Source organism: Suricata suricatta, chromosome 8, assembly GCF_006229205.1.
Source record: "Suricata suricatta isolate VVHF042 chromosome 8, meerkat_22Aug2017_6uvM2_HiC, whole genome shotgun sequence".
Classification (NCBI taxonomy): Eukaryota; Metazoa; Chordata; class Mammalia; order Carnivora; family Herpestidae; genus Suricata; species Suricata suricatta.
The window spans coordinates 17,681,105-17,697,034 of NC_043707.1; the positions used below are offsets into that span (position 1 = coordinate 17,681,105).

At 43.8% G+C, this 15,930-nt stretch overlaps 1 protein-coding gene across 1 annotated transcript in view; it reads left to right on the forward strand.

The window, feature by feature from the left end:
• The first annotated feature begins 2,014 nt into the window (after positions 1–2,014).
• The window catches only part of CACNG3 (calcium voltage-gated channel auxiliary subunit gamma 3), an 85,831-nt gene continuing 71,915 nt past the window's right edge, over positions 2,015–15,930 (forward strand). Inside the window, exon 1 of the mRNA XM_029949507.1 lies at positions 2,015–3,163. Within this exon, the coding sequence (XP_029805367.1) occupies positions 2,953–3,163 (211 nt within the window). The 5' untranslated portion in view covers positions 2,015–2,952. The remainder of the gene's footprint in view (positions 3,164–15,930) is intronic.

Here is a 15,930-nt window from a genome sequence, read left to right on the forward strand (position 1 = left end):
GAACAGACACCTTAGCTGAAGCTGCTCTCATTTTACTGCAGGTCTGGTGAATGGAGTGACTGGAGCATAGTCTCCGTAAGCCCAAAGCCACTGACCTTCCATCTCCAGGGCCCTGCTGTGGGAAAAGACCTTTCTCATCCTTACTGCACTGAGGGAAGAAAGAAATAGATGCTGGAATGACTTTTGTGGTCATTTAAAAATTATTTTATATTATTTAACTTTCTGAGAGAAGGGAAAGAAACTAATTTAGTTAACACCTCCCAGGAAAGAACAACTTCACCTCCAAGTTACAGATAGCCTTTTCCTTGAAAAAGAAAAAAAAAAAGTCAAAGCAGAACATTGTAATAAGAAGCAAATTTTCTTTTTAAGAGAAAAGTCAAGTCACTTATAGAAGGCCGTGGGGGAGACCTTCTTCGGTTATCTCTTATCATTCTTTGAGGATAAAGCTAGCTATGGTTCTGGGCCCAAGTTTACCTTTTTCATTTTGGTTATGTAGCAGAGTTTTCCTATTCCTACTTCCTGCCCATAAAACAGTATTTGTGAACCATGACATATGCATATGCAATTAAATGCATAGAGGTTTAGAAACATATGCTATATGCCTATACACGAGCACGCTTACCCACCCATGCAGACAGCTATGCATCTGCAGCAAATATATTCGCATGGCCCATAACACTCCCTACAGGTACATGTACATATTAGGCATTCAGAACTCATAACTGAATTGAACACAGCACAGGTTAACATTTAAACACAATCACACCACGACCTTATATTCAAACCTATGTATACACAGGTATGTTTATCTAACACCAAGAATCAAGTCTTCAAGTGATCTTAAACACCCCCCCCACACACACACAATATAGCAAAGTCACCAAGAAGTTGAGATCTACATCTGATTACTGCTACTCAGTCATCTGTATAGAAGCTTTCAGACAGAGAGCCTAAGATGGCACCAGGGGACTATATGTGTTTGTGATTACCTTCCATTATATTTTTGTCCAGTTTAATAATACTCAAACATGACAGTTGGCAGTGAACACGTCTCAGATACTGCAGAAACAGGCCAAGCAGCCTCAATTCCGAACACCCAGCCTCCTATCATGCCATAGAACATAATAATCATAATGATAATGGTAATAATAATAAAGGCATTCTGTGGACTGTTGTTAGTCAACTCTGTATGCTCATGTATATGCCAGAATACATAGTAATAGAAAACTGGTCAAATGCTGATCATTTGCAACACTATTTTAAAGGGAGAGTCTCACTAGCTTTCAAGTGTGCAATGGCATTTGCACTTTGGACTAAGAAGGAAAGCAGACCTAGCTTCACCTGCTTCATGGTCTAACTTAAAGATGTTAACAAACGAACAGTTCATGGACCTTTGGAAAGAATTTGACATTTTTATTGACTATGCCACCTTGAATCCATCAACCCCCACCACCCACAGATATAAAGATGCTAAAATATATGAGGTGTATTCAGAGACCGATATCTCACACCCCATCGCCCCAAATCCTGTGATATGTGTATAACAGAGTCTATTATACATTCAGTTCCTTCAGTCTTTTAGGAATACATGATCATATGTATATGAACAGTTCCGGGTCTGATCTGAGCACGTTGTCTCCGGTGTAAACGAGAGCTCCAGAGAAAGGAGGGTAGACATATTGGTTTGTTTTCTGAGGAACCAAACTGAGACAGACTATACACAGATGTGCCTCTGACAACACTTTTTACCCGCCCAAGTGAGACATAGATCCGTCACCGGGAGTCGCCGGTCCCTTTAAGAAGACTCGGTCTTCCCCAATGGGCTCCAGCGGCGCCCGCAGCAAAAGGCAAACTTGCCTGGCTCATTGGTGGGGGGAAAACGCCGCGCTGGGTGGGAGCTGAGAGCGAGCCAGAGTGCGCTGCGGGCTTCTTTCCCCTTCCCCTTTCCTTAACCCTTCCGGGAGCGGAGGAACAGGGTGTGCTGCAGCGCTGACAAGCCGGGGTGCTGACTGCCCTGGGCTCCGGAAACTTTGCGCCGGAGCGTGGGATTGACCAGGCAGAGCCGAAACGGCTGGCTGGCCTGGAAAGGGACGGGGGAACGGCTACAGGAGGGAGGACCGACCCTCCGGCACCCCAGGTCTCTAGCCCCGACGCTGGAAAGGCAGGGGGCGCAACAACAGCAGCCGCCCGGGAGCTGTCCCTTCAGCACCACAGACCTAACGCCTGAGCGTTAGGGAGGCGGAGGCGGGGCAACAGGCGGGAGCTGTCCCTTCAGCACCGCAGACCTTTGCCCTCCAATGAAACCGGCCGGCCCCCGCCCCAGGACTCTTGTCTTTTCTCCAGTTTGAGCGGGGGTGTCAGGAGCAGGCGGAGAGCTTTCCTGGGAGGCTGGGGAAGCAATGAACACTCTTCTCAGCGACTCGCCTCCCAGCAGTGCTATTTTTTGCCATCCGCCCTCACCCCCAGCACACGCGCTCGCACACACACGCACGCACGCACACACACACACACGCACACACACACACACACACACACACACACACACACATAGACCTCTCTGGATTTCTTTGAGTCTCCCGGGGCTGTGAGGAGCCAGGCGCATCTCAAACCAAGCTGGCAGCTCCAGGCTCCGGAGCCATGCCCTGCACGGACCCTCATCTTTACCAAGCTCCTGAGGAATGAAAGGAACCCAGGGATCCTCAGAAGGCAGCAGTGATGTGGACCAACCCCCTGGAGCCTGCACCCTTCCAAGGGCCATAGGCGACCCAGGGAACCGGAGAGAGCTCCAGACAGGAAATCCCAGCTTTCCTAAAGTCTCTGTGGATGCTGACAAAAGGAGACCCGAATTTTTGAAAGAGCCTGCCTTAGGTTACCCAGCTGCAGAGTGATTTTCCCCTCTGGCATTGAACCTATCCCTCCAACCCCCAGCCATCCAGAGTACCATGAAGAATTATGAGGATGTGTGACAGAGGTATCCAGATGTTGATCACCACCGTGGGAGCCTTCGCAGCTTTTAGTTTAATGACCATTGCAGTGGGCACGGACTACTGGTTATATTCCAGAGGTGTGTGCAGGACTAAATCTACAAGTGATAATGAAACCAGCAGGAAGAATGAAGAAGTAATGACCCATTCGGGGCTGTGGAGGACCTGCTGCCTAGAAGGTATTTACAAATTCCTCTCCATGGCCCCAAATAATGCAGTTTCTGGTATTCTGATATTCCAGCAGGTATTGGGGGAGATGGAGTGATGGGGAAAGAGGAATAGTTTGAATTATTGCTGAGAATGTGCAGATGTCCAGACTCTTCCCAGCAAGACGAATGTTGTGTGGGATGAAGGGGTTGGGTCTTGTTGATTGTTTATGGTTTAAGGTTCGTGAGATGCGATTTTTGGCACTCTAGGCAGCTTCTGCAGTTGAGCAAAGTCTTCAAATCCAAAATTCCTAAGCATGTTGTGAACTGCTTTTATCTGTGGCTTGAGGTTGGGTCTTTGGCTTTGCTTAAATTGCCTTTCAGTGGAGGAGGGAGAGGGAGAAGGAGGAAGGAAGAGAGAGGGCAAGGGAGGGAGACAGGGAGGGAGGAATGGAGGGAGGGAGAGGGAGAGACAGAGAAGGGGGGGGAGAAACTGTGACCTAGGCTGGCACACTCTGAGCTGTTTCCTTATTTCTAACATAGTCTTATTAGTTTCTTCTGAGTTTGGTCTAAGTAGATATTTTCACAAACTTGCATTGTCAACCAGACTAACATATGTGAACCCTTACACACGCACATGCACACACATACACACATACATTTTAACAAAACTTCCTTATTAATATATTTCACTGTTTGAGATCAAAACAAAACTGAAGTGTTAATATTTGGTATCCACCTGTCTTCTTTCTTAAATCATCTCCAAACTCAACAAATATTATCCCGTGGCATTTGCATAAGATTGGTTCTTCAAAAATCACAGCTTCTAATTTTAAAAACTGAAGATTTGCTCTAACAAAGAGGACAGACCAATTTTTAGAATGTTAAGCTCTTGGGTAGCCTGACTGATGATTAAACTCACTTTCACTACATCAGAAGTCACTCTCAGCATCACTGGGAAATGCCTGAATGTCAGTGGCAGTAAATAGGAAGATAGAGAAGAAAATCAAAGCTTATGTGCCTGAGGGAAGGCACTGGATTAGAGGGGCAAAAGGGAGTTTTCTCAGGCTGCTGGGGAATCTGTGAAGCTTGTCACCGTGATGAGCAAGGAAATCTGGGTTTCCTGTATGTTCCCCTCCCCTGTTTGCCATTGGTTCTCCATGCCTGCATTCCCACTGGCTGGCATTTGTCAGGGTTTTTTGAGAACTTGCATTTATGTAAATCGCTTAGGAAATCATGCTATGACATCACTTGCTAGTGTAATATTGCATCATTCCCTGGCCTTCTTCCCATGTCCTCACACTCTGAACAACTGCTCTCCTGACTGTAGCACTACTACCATTGATTCTGTTTCCAACACAAATTTGCAACTGGTGGGAATCCCAGGTAGGAAAAGACTACTTTAAATACAACAAGGATCATTGTATTTGAAGTCAGAAGACCTGAGTAATGCTGCAAACTATGCTTGTGACCTTGGCTAAGACTTTTACCTACCTTCACTTATTAATCTAGGAAATGATTAGTTTGAAATAGGTGATCATGAGTTAGCACTATCCAAAGCTCTTATTTTATCCAGTGTACTGACAGAAATTTTAGAATAATTCTTTCCCAAACATTGACAAAAATCTAATATTTGTAATCATTAGTGATCAGATATGGTGAAGTCATTTATCTTAGGGAAATTCCATAATTCCTTTTCCTATGTTGACAACAAAGAATTGAGCTTTCTTTTGTAAAGTTGTGATTTGGTGGATGTTTCGATGTATACATGGTTCTAGGGATGGCATAAAAAATCTGAGTCAAAAAAGGTCCAGATGTAGACTTGCTTCAGGTATTTCCAGTTCTTCTGTCTCTTAGAAGAAAAACTGGGAATTAAACACCAATTTTGGCTTCCTCGATTAGGGCCTAAAATCCCTGAAACCTTGCTCATAATTTCTCAACTGATGGTTTCTCTTTTCTCTAACATCATATCCTACACCCACAGTTTGCATAAGAAATTGGAATCCCACCCAGGCATTCTGTGGGCTTAGTGGGAGAAGTGAGAATTTGAATCAAGATGGAACTGGAGGAATCTAAGATATGTTCTTGGTCAGGTGAATTCTTTTGAGAAAATTTTTTGCAATCTTCATGCAACTTTGACCCAGCTTTGTATATATATTTTTACATTTTTGAAGTATTAAATACAGTAAGATGCATGAACTTTAATGAATCACAGTGAATTTTTAGCTATATGTACACCCATAGAACCACCACCTAGATGGGTCTGGTTGAAAATCTGAAGCCAAGATTTTTCTTTATGTAGTGAATATAGCAAATGTTCAAGGAATTTTCAGGAACCTCTGATTTCCTTCCTGGGGAGACACATGCAGTAGGCAGTATCCATCCTGTGGAATAAAGCTGCATAACCATCTCTCATTCAGTATCTATCCCCTGTCTCCCAGAGTCTCGACATCCTCATTTTTCTGGTCCTTTAGTGTCAAAGGATAACTGGAGGTCTTGTAGCTCAGTTTTCCCTGATATCCAATTAGAATAGTCAGTTCATCCATACTTTTTTAAGAGCCATGAGAGAATGTGACTATTTTGTCCAAAAAAAAAAAAATGTCCAGGAGGGACATGACAGCTGTCTGCAAATATCTGAAGACTTGTCATATGGAAAGGAGATTTGGAATGCTCTGTGTGGTCCTCAGGGGGTAGAAGTAAGAGCTAGAGGAAAATAGGTGTTACCTCAATATAAATAACTATGCAATGTGGAACAGGGAGCTTTAAGAGGTTAGTGGTTTTCGTGGTGAGTTCTCCACCACCAAACATATTCAAGAATAAGGAAACTACATCAATGTTTTCAAACTTCGCTAGTCATCAGAATCACATGGGCAGCTAAAAAAAAAAAAAAAAAGATTATGAGGCCTCACAAGTAGATTCTCTGCTTCCATAGGTCTGTGTGGTGGATTACTGGAATTTGAATTTTCTTAAACTCCTCCAAGCCATTATGATGTTAAAACCACCAAGTATTGACTATTTACAATGAGCCTGGCAATGATTACATGTGTTAAGAAGGATCACATCTCTCAAGTGAGAAAAGGGATGTTTCCAGTTTTCATTTCTATAACTCACCAGAATGTCATTTATATTTAGTACTTCCTATGTGCTTGCACAGTTCTAACGGTTTTGAAAAATTAACTTTTACCTCTTCAAAGGAGCTCATTGATGTAGCCATTATTATTGTCCTCATTTTTAAAGCTTATTTATTTATTTTGAGAGGGAGAGAGAGCAGAGGAGGGAGAGAATCCCACGTGGACTCTGCACTGGTAGCACAGAGCCCGACGCAGGGCTCCATCTCACTGCCGCAAAATCATCACCTGAACGGAAATCAAGAGTTGGATGCCTAACCGACTGAGCCAACCCGGCGTCCCTATTATCCTCACTTCATAGATGAAGAGACTGAGGCCTAGAGAAATTATATGACTTGCCTCAGGTCACATACCTAAACCCAGCAGGCGCTACTTCACCTAAGCCATGTTTCTTCTCAGAGCATTTTCCAGAGAACATTCATTCATGCTCCAGTGGATAGGTTGCTACTGGTACAAACATTAGCTTGTGAGAATGCCCAGACACATGGGTTTTTCCATTCAAAAGTCCCAGGTCCCAGAACACTCAGCATGCCTGTGCAGTGTCGGCAGGGGTGCAGGAGACATCAGACAGCCACACACTCAGAGACAGCAAAGGACACATTTCGAATGAAAAAAACAATCGACCTATGTAGAGACACCCACACTCAGAAAGCAGAACGAATGCCTGACTCATTATCTGGAAAGCACGCAAGGCATTCACAAAGTAGGGCCCCAACTTGCTGCGTGTTTTCAATGGGAGCATGTGTATTTGAATGAGAACATGTTCAATGCGTGATCCTCTCATTAAGACGTCTTGAAGTCCTAGACACAATCAAAGTGATGTGTTTACATAGTGGAAAGACTGCTGGCCTGGCAGCAAGGAACCCTGAGGACCCATTACATTTCTGTCACTAACAGTTCTGTGAATTATGCACATTATTTTCCTCCCACGGGCCTCAGTTTATCCAATTCTGAGATGGAAGCCTCAATTAAGATTAGGGAGTTACAATTCCAAGTGTCCATGTGGACAAAGCAGGTAATGTAACAGTTGGAACAAGCATTTCGCTGTGCACTCAATTCTATGGTGGGTGAAGGGGGAATAATTGCATTTGAGAGATCTATAGTAACTGAAATGTGGTCTCAGGGCGGGGCAACAAAGTGTGGTGGAGACTGAGGCAAACCAGAGAGCAGAATCCCCCACCTAAGGGACAATTACTAGGGGACTTGAGTTGATTTTTACTCTGGGCAAATGTGTACAAGATTCATCCCAATATTCCAAATATTAAAAAGCCTGATTTTTAAAATGTGGGCAACTAGGAGCACCTGGGTGGCTTAATTGGTTAAGCATCCAACTTCAGCTCAGGTCATGATCTCGTGGTTCCCAAGTTTGAGCCCGGCGTCAGGCTCTGTGCTGACAGTCCTGAGCCTGGAGCCTGCTTTGGATTCTGTGTATGTGTCTCTCTCTCTGCCCCTCCCTGCTCTCTCTCTCTCTCAAAAATAAACAAACATTTAAAAATAATTTTTAAATAAACAGGATGTAGGCAACTAAATTTTTAAAAAATTTAATGCAGTGCCTGCCAAGCCAAACTTACCTTGTTGTTGAATTTGACCCATGGGCTGCCAGTTTTGAGTCCTGGAAATTATCTAAAAGGCCTTTTAAATCTAAATTTCTGATATTTTCATATTTTATTCCTGAACTTTTCTCCATTAGTCAATGATCACTTTTTCAATTCATTAAAAAAAATGCTTACTAAGAAAATAAAGTCCACTTAGCTTTTGGGGTAAGGATCTTAAAATTACAGAAAAATGTTTCAACAAAATGCTATTTCTGCTACAGCTGGGCCTGAATGACATCAAACATCTGGCTGAAAAACTGAAAAAAAATTAGCCAGTCATTAGAAGTTCCCCCATATTTCCAAATCTCCAGATGGTTGACTTTTTCAGCCAGATGGGGTTGCAGCTTTATTTATGTGTTCAAAAGCCTTCGGGGAAGTTGCAAAGATGTGATTGAGGACAGGGATGGGAGAAGGACATAACATTTGTTGAGTATTTCCTATGTGCCAAGCTCTGTGCTGGGTGCTCTCACATACGGTAACTCATACTCTTCATGTTTCCTCCCTCCCTCCAATAGAATATAAGGACAGAGATCCTTGGCTGTTGGGAGCACTGCTCTATCACTAGAGCTTAGGAACAGTACCAAGTAGTCACTTCCACTCCTCCACTCCTAGATCTGATGCAGCACCTTCTCTTAAATATGGGTACAGAATGCTCTGATGCTCTTCCCTACTCTTGATCTTCTTCCTGTTCCTTTCCCTGCATGCTTCCTTTTTGTTCCTAAAGCCCAGAAGGCAAATAGAGGGGAGAAGTGGACTGGAGCTTTAAGGCAGGATGGGAGTGAGTGACTATGCCTGTGTTTGTAGGACCAGTCAGGATTGGGGAGGTGGCAGAGGTTGAGGTGTGAGCATGATAACATCCAACTAGAACATGTCTGTATGGCCATATTGCTTGTTAAAATGTTGAAATACTTTCCTACTTCTAGGTAAACAGCATCTGGCCCAAGTTCCCCGTCAACCCTCCCCCTTCCACCAGGCTACCCTAGACTATCCTGGAACCTCCCACACATCTATGAAATCTGTCCAGTAAAGGGTTAAGAGCCAGCCCATCATGATCCTGTCCCAGCCCTATGGGAGCATCTATTCTGCCTGGCTGGTCTCGTGCCTTACCTGCGATTAAATATTCTGAAGTTCTAACATTGGTGAAAAGGACCAACTCCTCTTTTTTCTACCTCAAACCCAGCCCCCTACCATCCTACTCATTCTAGGAAGTAGATGATTTGAAAATAATTCTGTTTGCTTCATCACTTGATATTTTATCTTCTGGATTTAAAAAAAAGGCAAGTGATCTGAATTCCAAGGTTGGGTAATCAGTGTGGGTTATTAGCATGCCAGTGTGGCTTACTAGCACCCATCAAGAAAAATTAAACAAGAAAAAAAACCACAAAAAGATGACTGTGTCCCTTGAATGTTCTCTCAGAGCAGGTGTCTAACAGTCTTACAAAAGGATCATCTGATCCTTGAAGGAAATGTAATTTTGTTTGACTTAAGTTTTATTATAGATTCAAGGCCAATGGTATATAGCTTGATGTTTACTTGTATAAACTTGGAAAGATGCAAATTAATTTGCTCATTAGAGGTGCAAATGATTTCTATTCATTAGAAGAGGTAACCCCAAATGTTGTAGATTTATTGCCTTTTCTCTAGAACATGAATCAGCTTCCTATCTAACTTGACAATCTTACTTCAGAATTTTTTCCCTGAAAAATATATATAACATCCCCCTTTGAACTAGCTTTGTCATTCTGCCAGTTCTCTCACTGATGAGTTGAATAAAACTTGACATGAGCTCGTCGTATATTTTAGGAAAATGATGTTTCTAACTATTTAAAAATTATTCTCTGACATGTGGAAGAACCCCCCAGTGCAATCAGTGTTTGTGAAGCTAAAGAGAAGCCCACAAAACTCCAATGCTGTTTTTTCTCTTTCCTCCAGCCACACGACCCTGCCAGAGCCCACTTTTTCACTGTAGGAGCAAACAGGCATTTAATCATTTATGCCTTCTTCTCTGACCACAGTGAACACGGGATAACAGCAGGGCTTGAGATCAGGTGGACTTGGGTTCTTACCTGGATCTTGCCATTTATTGCCTGCAACCCCTGGGAAGATCCTTAACCTCTAATCATGAGGTTCCTTACCTGTAAAATAAAGAAACACAGTAGCAAGCACTTTCAACTATTTCTATTTTATTTTTATTTTTTTAGGTCTTTATTTTATTTTGAGAGAGAGAGAGAGAGAGAGAGAGAGAGAGAGAGAGAGAAAGACAGAGAGTGAGTGGGGAAGGGGCAGGAAGAGAAGGAGACACAGAATCTGAAGCAGGCTCCAGGTTCTGAGCTGTCAGCAGAGAGCCTGACGTGGAGCTCGAACCCACGGACTGTGAGATCATGGCCTGAGCTGAAGTTGGCTGCTCAACCGACTGAGCCACCCAGGCGCCCCCCAACTGTTTCTATTTTTATGCTCCTTATGGTTCCTTTATTCCTTCATACCTCTAAATAATAAGTTGACCAGTAGTCCTTAATTCATCCTTTAAAGATAATACCCATGTGCAAAGACAAATGATAAGCTAGCTTTCTTATACCACCTCCCTTTCTCCCAATACTTGTGGTGCTTCAGTGAGTTACCTGTGGCTCCAAGAAGAATCATCCATAAAGATTAAGGGTGCCTGGAAAAAAGAGAGACTGGCATCACATTCCTGGGTTGGACGCTGCCTGTGTGCCTATTTCAGCAAGGAAGTTACAGGGAAACCAGGCTGAGAGAGGAAATGACCGGGGCAGCCTTTTTGGGATAGAGAGGTTCAGTGGGTTGTAAGGATCTGGTGAATAGCTGAGCTTGAGCCATTTGGTCAGTATCCCACTCAAGACAGCAGCCCATTGGGGAAAAGGACCCTGGTCAGAGTTACATGATATTCATGAAGGTGGTGCCATGCATAGGACTACTGGGCCTATGGGTGAAGCAAAGGCTGAGAGTCAGCCCCCACTCCATTCCCCAAACCATGTACCTTGGCCCACAGCTCAGTCCATTCAAAGCGAAGAAGGCCTTTCAAAAGTGTTCACAGCAGGTATGGCCCAGCAGCAGGTTCAGCAGCATGAAGTCGTGAGTTGCCAGTGCCAGAAGCCAAGTGGGATGGAAGAGACTGGATCAGACTCAGATACCCCACATTGGGGAGGGAACATGCAGGGGCAAGGCCTCTGATAACCAAGGCATGTGTCTCCACAGGACAATCAACACGTGGGTCCCTGCCACCCAGAGAACCCTGACAGTCAGTGTTAGCTGGGGAAGCATTAACAACAAATGGTAAAAGTTTACAACTTCAACAAGCTGAATGAAGTGACATTTTGGCCTTCTTTTCTTCCTGCTCCCAACCGCTGCACACTGAAGGTGCTAGAATCTAAAAGAGGGATGAGGTATGCCTGTTTGGCTTAGTTGGTTAAGAGTCTGACTTCAGCTCAGGTCATGATCTCGCAGTTCGTGGGTTTGAGGCCTGCGTTGGGCTCTGTGCTGACAGCTCAGAGCCTGGAGCCTTCTTTGGACTCTGTGTCTCCCTCTCTCTGCCCCTCCCCTACTCACTCTGTCTCTCTCTCTGTCTCTCAGAAATGAATAAATGTTAAGAGAAAAAATCTTCTAAGAGGGGTGAACAGGGATAGAGTATTGCAATCTGGAAGTTTTAACAGGCATGAGTGACTGGGAAGTTATGACATCTGCCCAAAATATCATTAAGGAAATATGAGATTAGATATAACACAGTTGAAAGCTAAAATAAAACAGTTACACATTTACACTCCACTCATTTGACACTCTTCAATAGACAGGGTATATGTCTTCATGCTTTGTCTCTAAAATTCTGGAAGTTGAAAACCCAGTAAGTAGCACATATCTACTGTGATACGTAACTATATCTCAGGCGTTGGCAAACTGTAGCCCATGGGCCAAATTCAGCCCTTTGAGTATTTTTGTACAACCCACAAGCTAAAAATATTTTGTACATTTTTAAGTAGTTGAAAAAATTAAATAATGTCCAATAATATTTCATGACACATAAAAATGATGAGAAATTCAAACATAAGCATCTGTACTTCTGAAGGTTGCCAATAAAAATTTTATGGAAATTTGTTTTCTCTCTTGTTACATATGTACCTACATAGCATCCTCAATTTTGCTGCTTGGCCTGCAAAGCCTAAAATATTTACTGTCTGGCCCTTCACAGAAGAAGTAAAGTTTGCCAACTCCTGTTATATCTCACTGGAGAGGCATGTAGGAATCCATAATAACATTTTATTTCTGGAAGTAGCCTTTGTTTTCCCAAGAATATTTGGGGTGAGGGATTGTACTATTGGCTTTTATCATAGACTCTTCATCTCACAAGGTATTCTGTGAGGCCTCTTTTCTTTCTTGGAGAACTGGCACTTAGTTCTTTGCCGAGGTAGTACTTCACTTCCTCCTGAGACATGGGGAGGGTGAAAGAAAGTCAGTGAGATCCTTCCGTCTTAAAGGTTCTGGGAAAATCAACCACTGCCCAGGTTTACAGAGGACAACATCTGTCAGGTCTGGCAAACCGAAGGAACTTTGGGAGCCAGTGCTCTGAGGGCAGTGAAAAGAACAGGATACTAGAGACTAGGATGAAGGTGGACTCAATCACAGACGGTTACCGAGTAAGTGAGGGTAAGGAAATTCATGCCCACCAAAAGCAGGCAGATAGTTTTGTAAGTCTAGGTAGCAGTATCCCTCCCTTTGCTACATAGACAAGGTTCAGTGTGTTCATGAAAGTTGAAGAAAAATATTATGTAAATGGGTGCTTTTAGGGAGAGAGTTTCATCCTCCAAAAATGTTAAGGGTCAGGAGTGTGAGCTTAGGTCAGAGGTGAAACCCGGGATGACCTCGGGATCACCCAAACATAGATGGAAATTGAAGATTTGAATGTGCACAAGAAGGGCCAGAGAAAGACCATGAATATAAAGAGGGAAAATGACAAGACCCTGGGGAGCATTGACACTCGGGGCAAGGAGCAGAGGAGCTGGTGAAAATTGGAAAGAAAAGCAGAGATGAAGAAGAAGTTGACAGGACTCGACTAACATTTTAAGGGTCTCTTGAGGCTTGCTCCAAAATGATGTAGATGAACAGTACATCTAGACTAGCAGCTCTCGAGCCTACAAAGGTTGCATAAAATGACACACTTTGAGGACAGGTCTGCCCTGCCTCCTGGAATCAGTACACAGGGGAGGTGTCCATTAGAGGTCCTGGAGGCTGCTTCCAAGGAAGAAGGAGAGGCTGAGCCATGAGAACCAGAAGTGCCAAGGTAATAAGAAATAGCTGACACTTAATGAACACCTTCCATGTACCAAGCTATGATGACTGGGGCAGACTGCATGCTCATGTCTGGGCTAAATCCTGAGCATTTATTTACATATTTAACAGACACATACTGGGGCACCCGGGGGGTCTCCATCAGTTAAGCATCTAACTTCGGCTCAGGTCATGATCTCATAGTTTGTGGGTTTGAGTCCTGTGTTGGGCTCTGTGCTGACAGCTCGGAACCTGAGCCAGCTTCTGATTCTGTGTCTCCCTCTCTCTCTGTCCCTCCCCTGCTCATGCCGTGTCTTCTCTGTTTCTCAATAATAAATAAATGTTAAAAAATTTTTTAAAAAACAGACACATACTATAGAGGGGCCTGGGTGTCTCTGTCGGTTAAGTGTCTGACTCTTGGGCTCAGATCTCATGGTTCATGAGTTCAAGCCCCACATTGGGCTCCATGCTGACAGTGGGGAGCCTGCTTAGGATTCTCACTCTCTCACTCTTTCTCTGCCCCTTCCCTGCTCTCTCACTCTCTCTCTCTCTCTCTCTCTCTCACACTAATAAATAAATAAACATTAAAAAACCCAGATACATAGTATATACCAGCCACTGTTCTAAGTGAGTGCTTGATAAATATGATGTGATCCTTGTTACTTCTTCAGGAGGTAGATACTATTATTATCCCCATTTTATAAGGGAGAGAATGGAAACCCAGAAACACGTGGTTAGTAAGAGGCAGAGCTAGGATTCCAATGCTACCCTGTGCTGCCTTTCATTACTGTATCCCATGCACTTGGATAAGCACTTAGTGTAAATGGATGCAATTCATAATAGACCCACACTGGCACGGGGTCACCTGCCAGTGTGATCACCAGGAGCTTCCCCCTAACCACCACATTGCACCGCCTTCACTGAAGGGCCCAGGCCTGGCAAACAAGTCCACCCTGCTCACTCCTGTTCCAAGGAGTGTTTGGTGTTAGTATCTGGCTCTGAGCCATTCAACAACTGACACAACTGTGAAAGAGAATTATCCCAACCTTTCCCAATTTTTATTCTAAATCCAGCACGGTCAAGGAAAAGAAATGGTAAAGCTAACAAGATTTTGGATACTGTAGCACTGGGTTCCTGAGGAAATCACCTCTGAAAATGAAATGTAAATTTAAAAAATTTTTTAATGTTTATTTATTTACTTTGGGGGGATAGAGAGAGAGAGAGAGAGAGAGAGAGAGAGAGAGAGAGAGTTGTGTGTGTGTGTGTGTGAGAAGGGGAGGGTCACAGAGAGAGGGAGAGAGAGACTCCCAAGCAGACCCATGCTCTGCACAGAGCCTGACGATCTTGGAATTGTGAGATCTCAACCTGAGCCAAAATCAAGAGTCGGAGGGTCCAACTGACTGAGCCACCCAGGCGCCGTGCTGTGTATGTATTTTGTAAATGGCAACGCCAATCATTTGGAAATGAAAAGAACAGAGTTTCTTAAAGAGTCTGATTAGAGGCAAGTGAGCAAACCACTGGAGACTCCTGCCTCTTCTACGTTGGATCTGAGTGTCTGCAAACTTGGAGAAGCCGTTAGGTTCATGGCTGTCCCAATTCCTGAGGAGTAAACACGGACACATCATTTGTTTAGCTTTAGAGTTTTTGACTCTGTGTTGGGCAGGAATCAAGTTCTGACATAGACACCTGTTACTTAGGGATCTGCAGCCTGATTCTCACGCAGCACTCAGAAAGGCTGAAACCATCTATTTTTTAAATGTTTATTTATTTTTGAAAAAGAGTGAGAGAGCTGGGAGGGAGCAGAGAGAGGGAGACAGGAACCTAAGCGGGCTCCACGCTGATAGCAGACAGCCCGATCTGGGGCTCTAACTCACCAACGGCAAGACCATGACCTGAGCTGAAGTCAGATGCTTAACCAACTAAGCCACCCAGGTGCCCCTGAAATAATCTTTGAGGAGCACAAACATCCACTAGACATGCAATAACCTGATGCACTACCAGCCCTGGTTCTTGGTGACCTTGGGCTTGGAGAGGCCAGAAGTGGGCACCTGGGATGAGATTGGGGCAGGCAAAGCCTGAGTCCTTTTTAGCCTGAGAGTTGTAAGAAATATTATCAAATACCTTGTTGCCCCCCACTCTACCCACCACATTTTGCTGAACCACCTAGGACTGGAACATACTAGATACTCAATAAATATGCATTCAATTTGTCACTTCAGAGTAGGTAATTCAATTACTTTGAGCTTCTCCTAATGAACCCATGTTAATCCCTACCAATCACTGCTCTCCTCTTAAGTGCCCACAAACCACTTTAAAAATACTGTATCCTATCATCTCTGCCATAATTGTTGGCAATTCAGTCAGCGTGTCTTCTGAGGAAGACTGATGTCACGATGTTGAAAATCTCAACATTATTTGTCCATCCTTTATTTCCCACATTTCCCCTCAAAGATCATCCAAAGTAGTTCAGCAGTCTCATTTCAAAATTCTCTCAATACTCTGGGTGCACACTTGGGGAAAGAAAAAATTGAACATATGTTGTGTGGACGTACTGTGCACAAATCCAACAGACCCTGTTTCTATTCTTTGTGCTTCGAACTCTGTGTATATTCGGTTATCTGCATGGTTAGGAAATGGCATCTCCACCACTCTGTATCCCATGGCACATGCCATTCAGCATGATGCAAAGCTGCTTGCAACTCAGTGATACCCGCCTGGTAAAAAGGTTCCAAAACTCATGGGTAGCTGTTGAAGTGTCTTCCGCATCTCAGCCGTTTCAAAATTCTACTGTTGAAGGTGG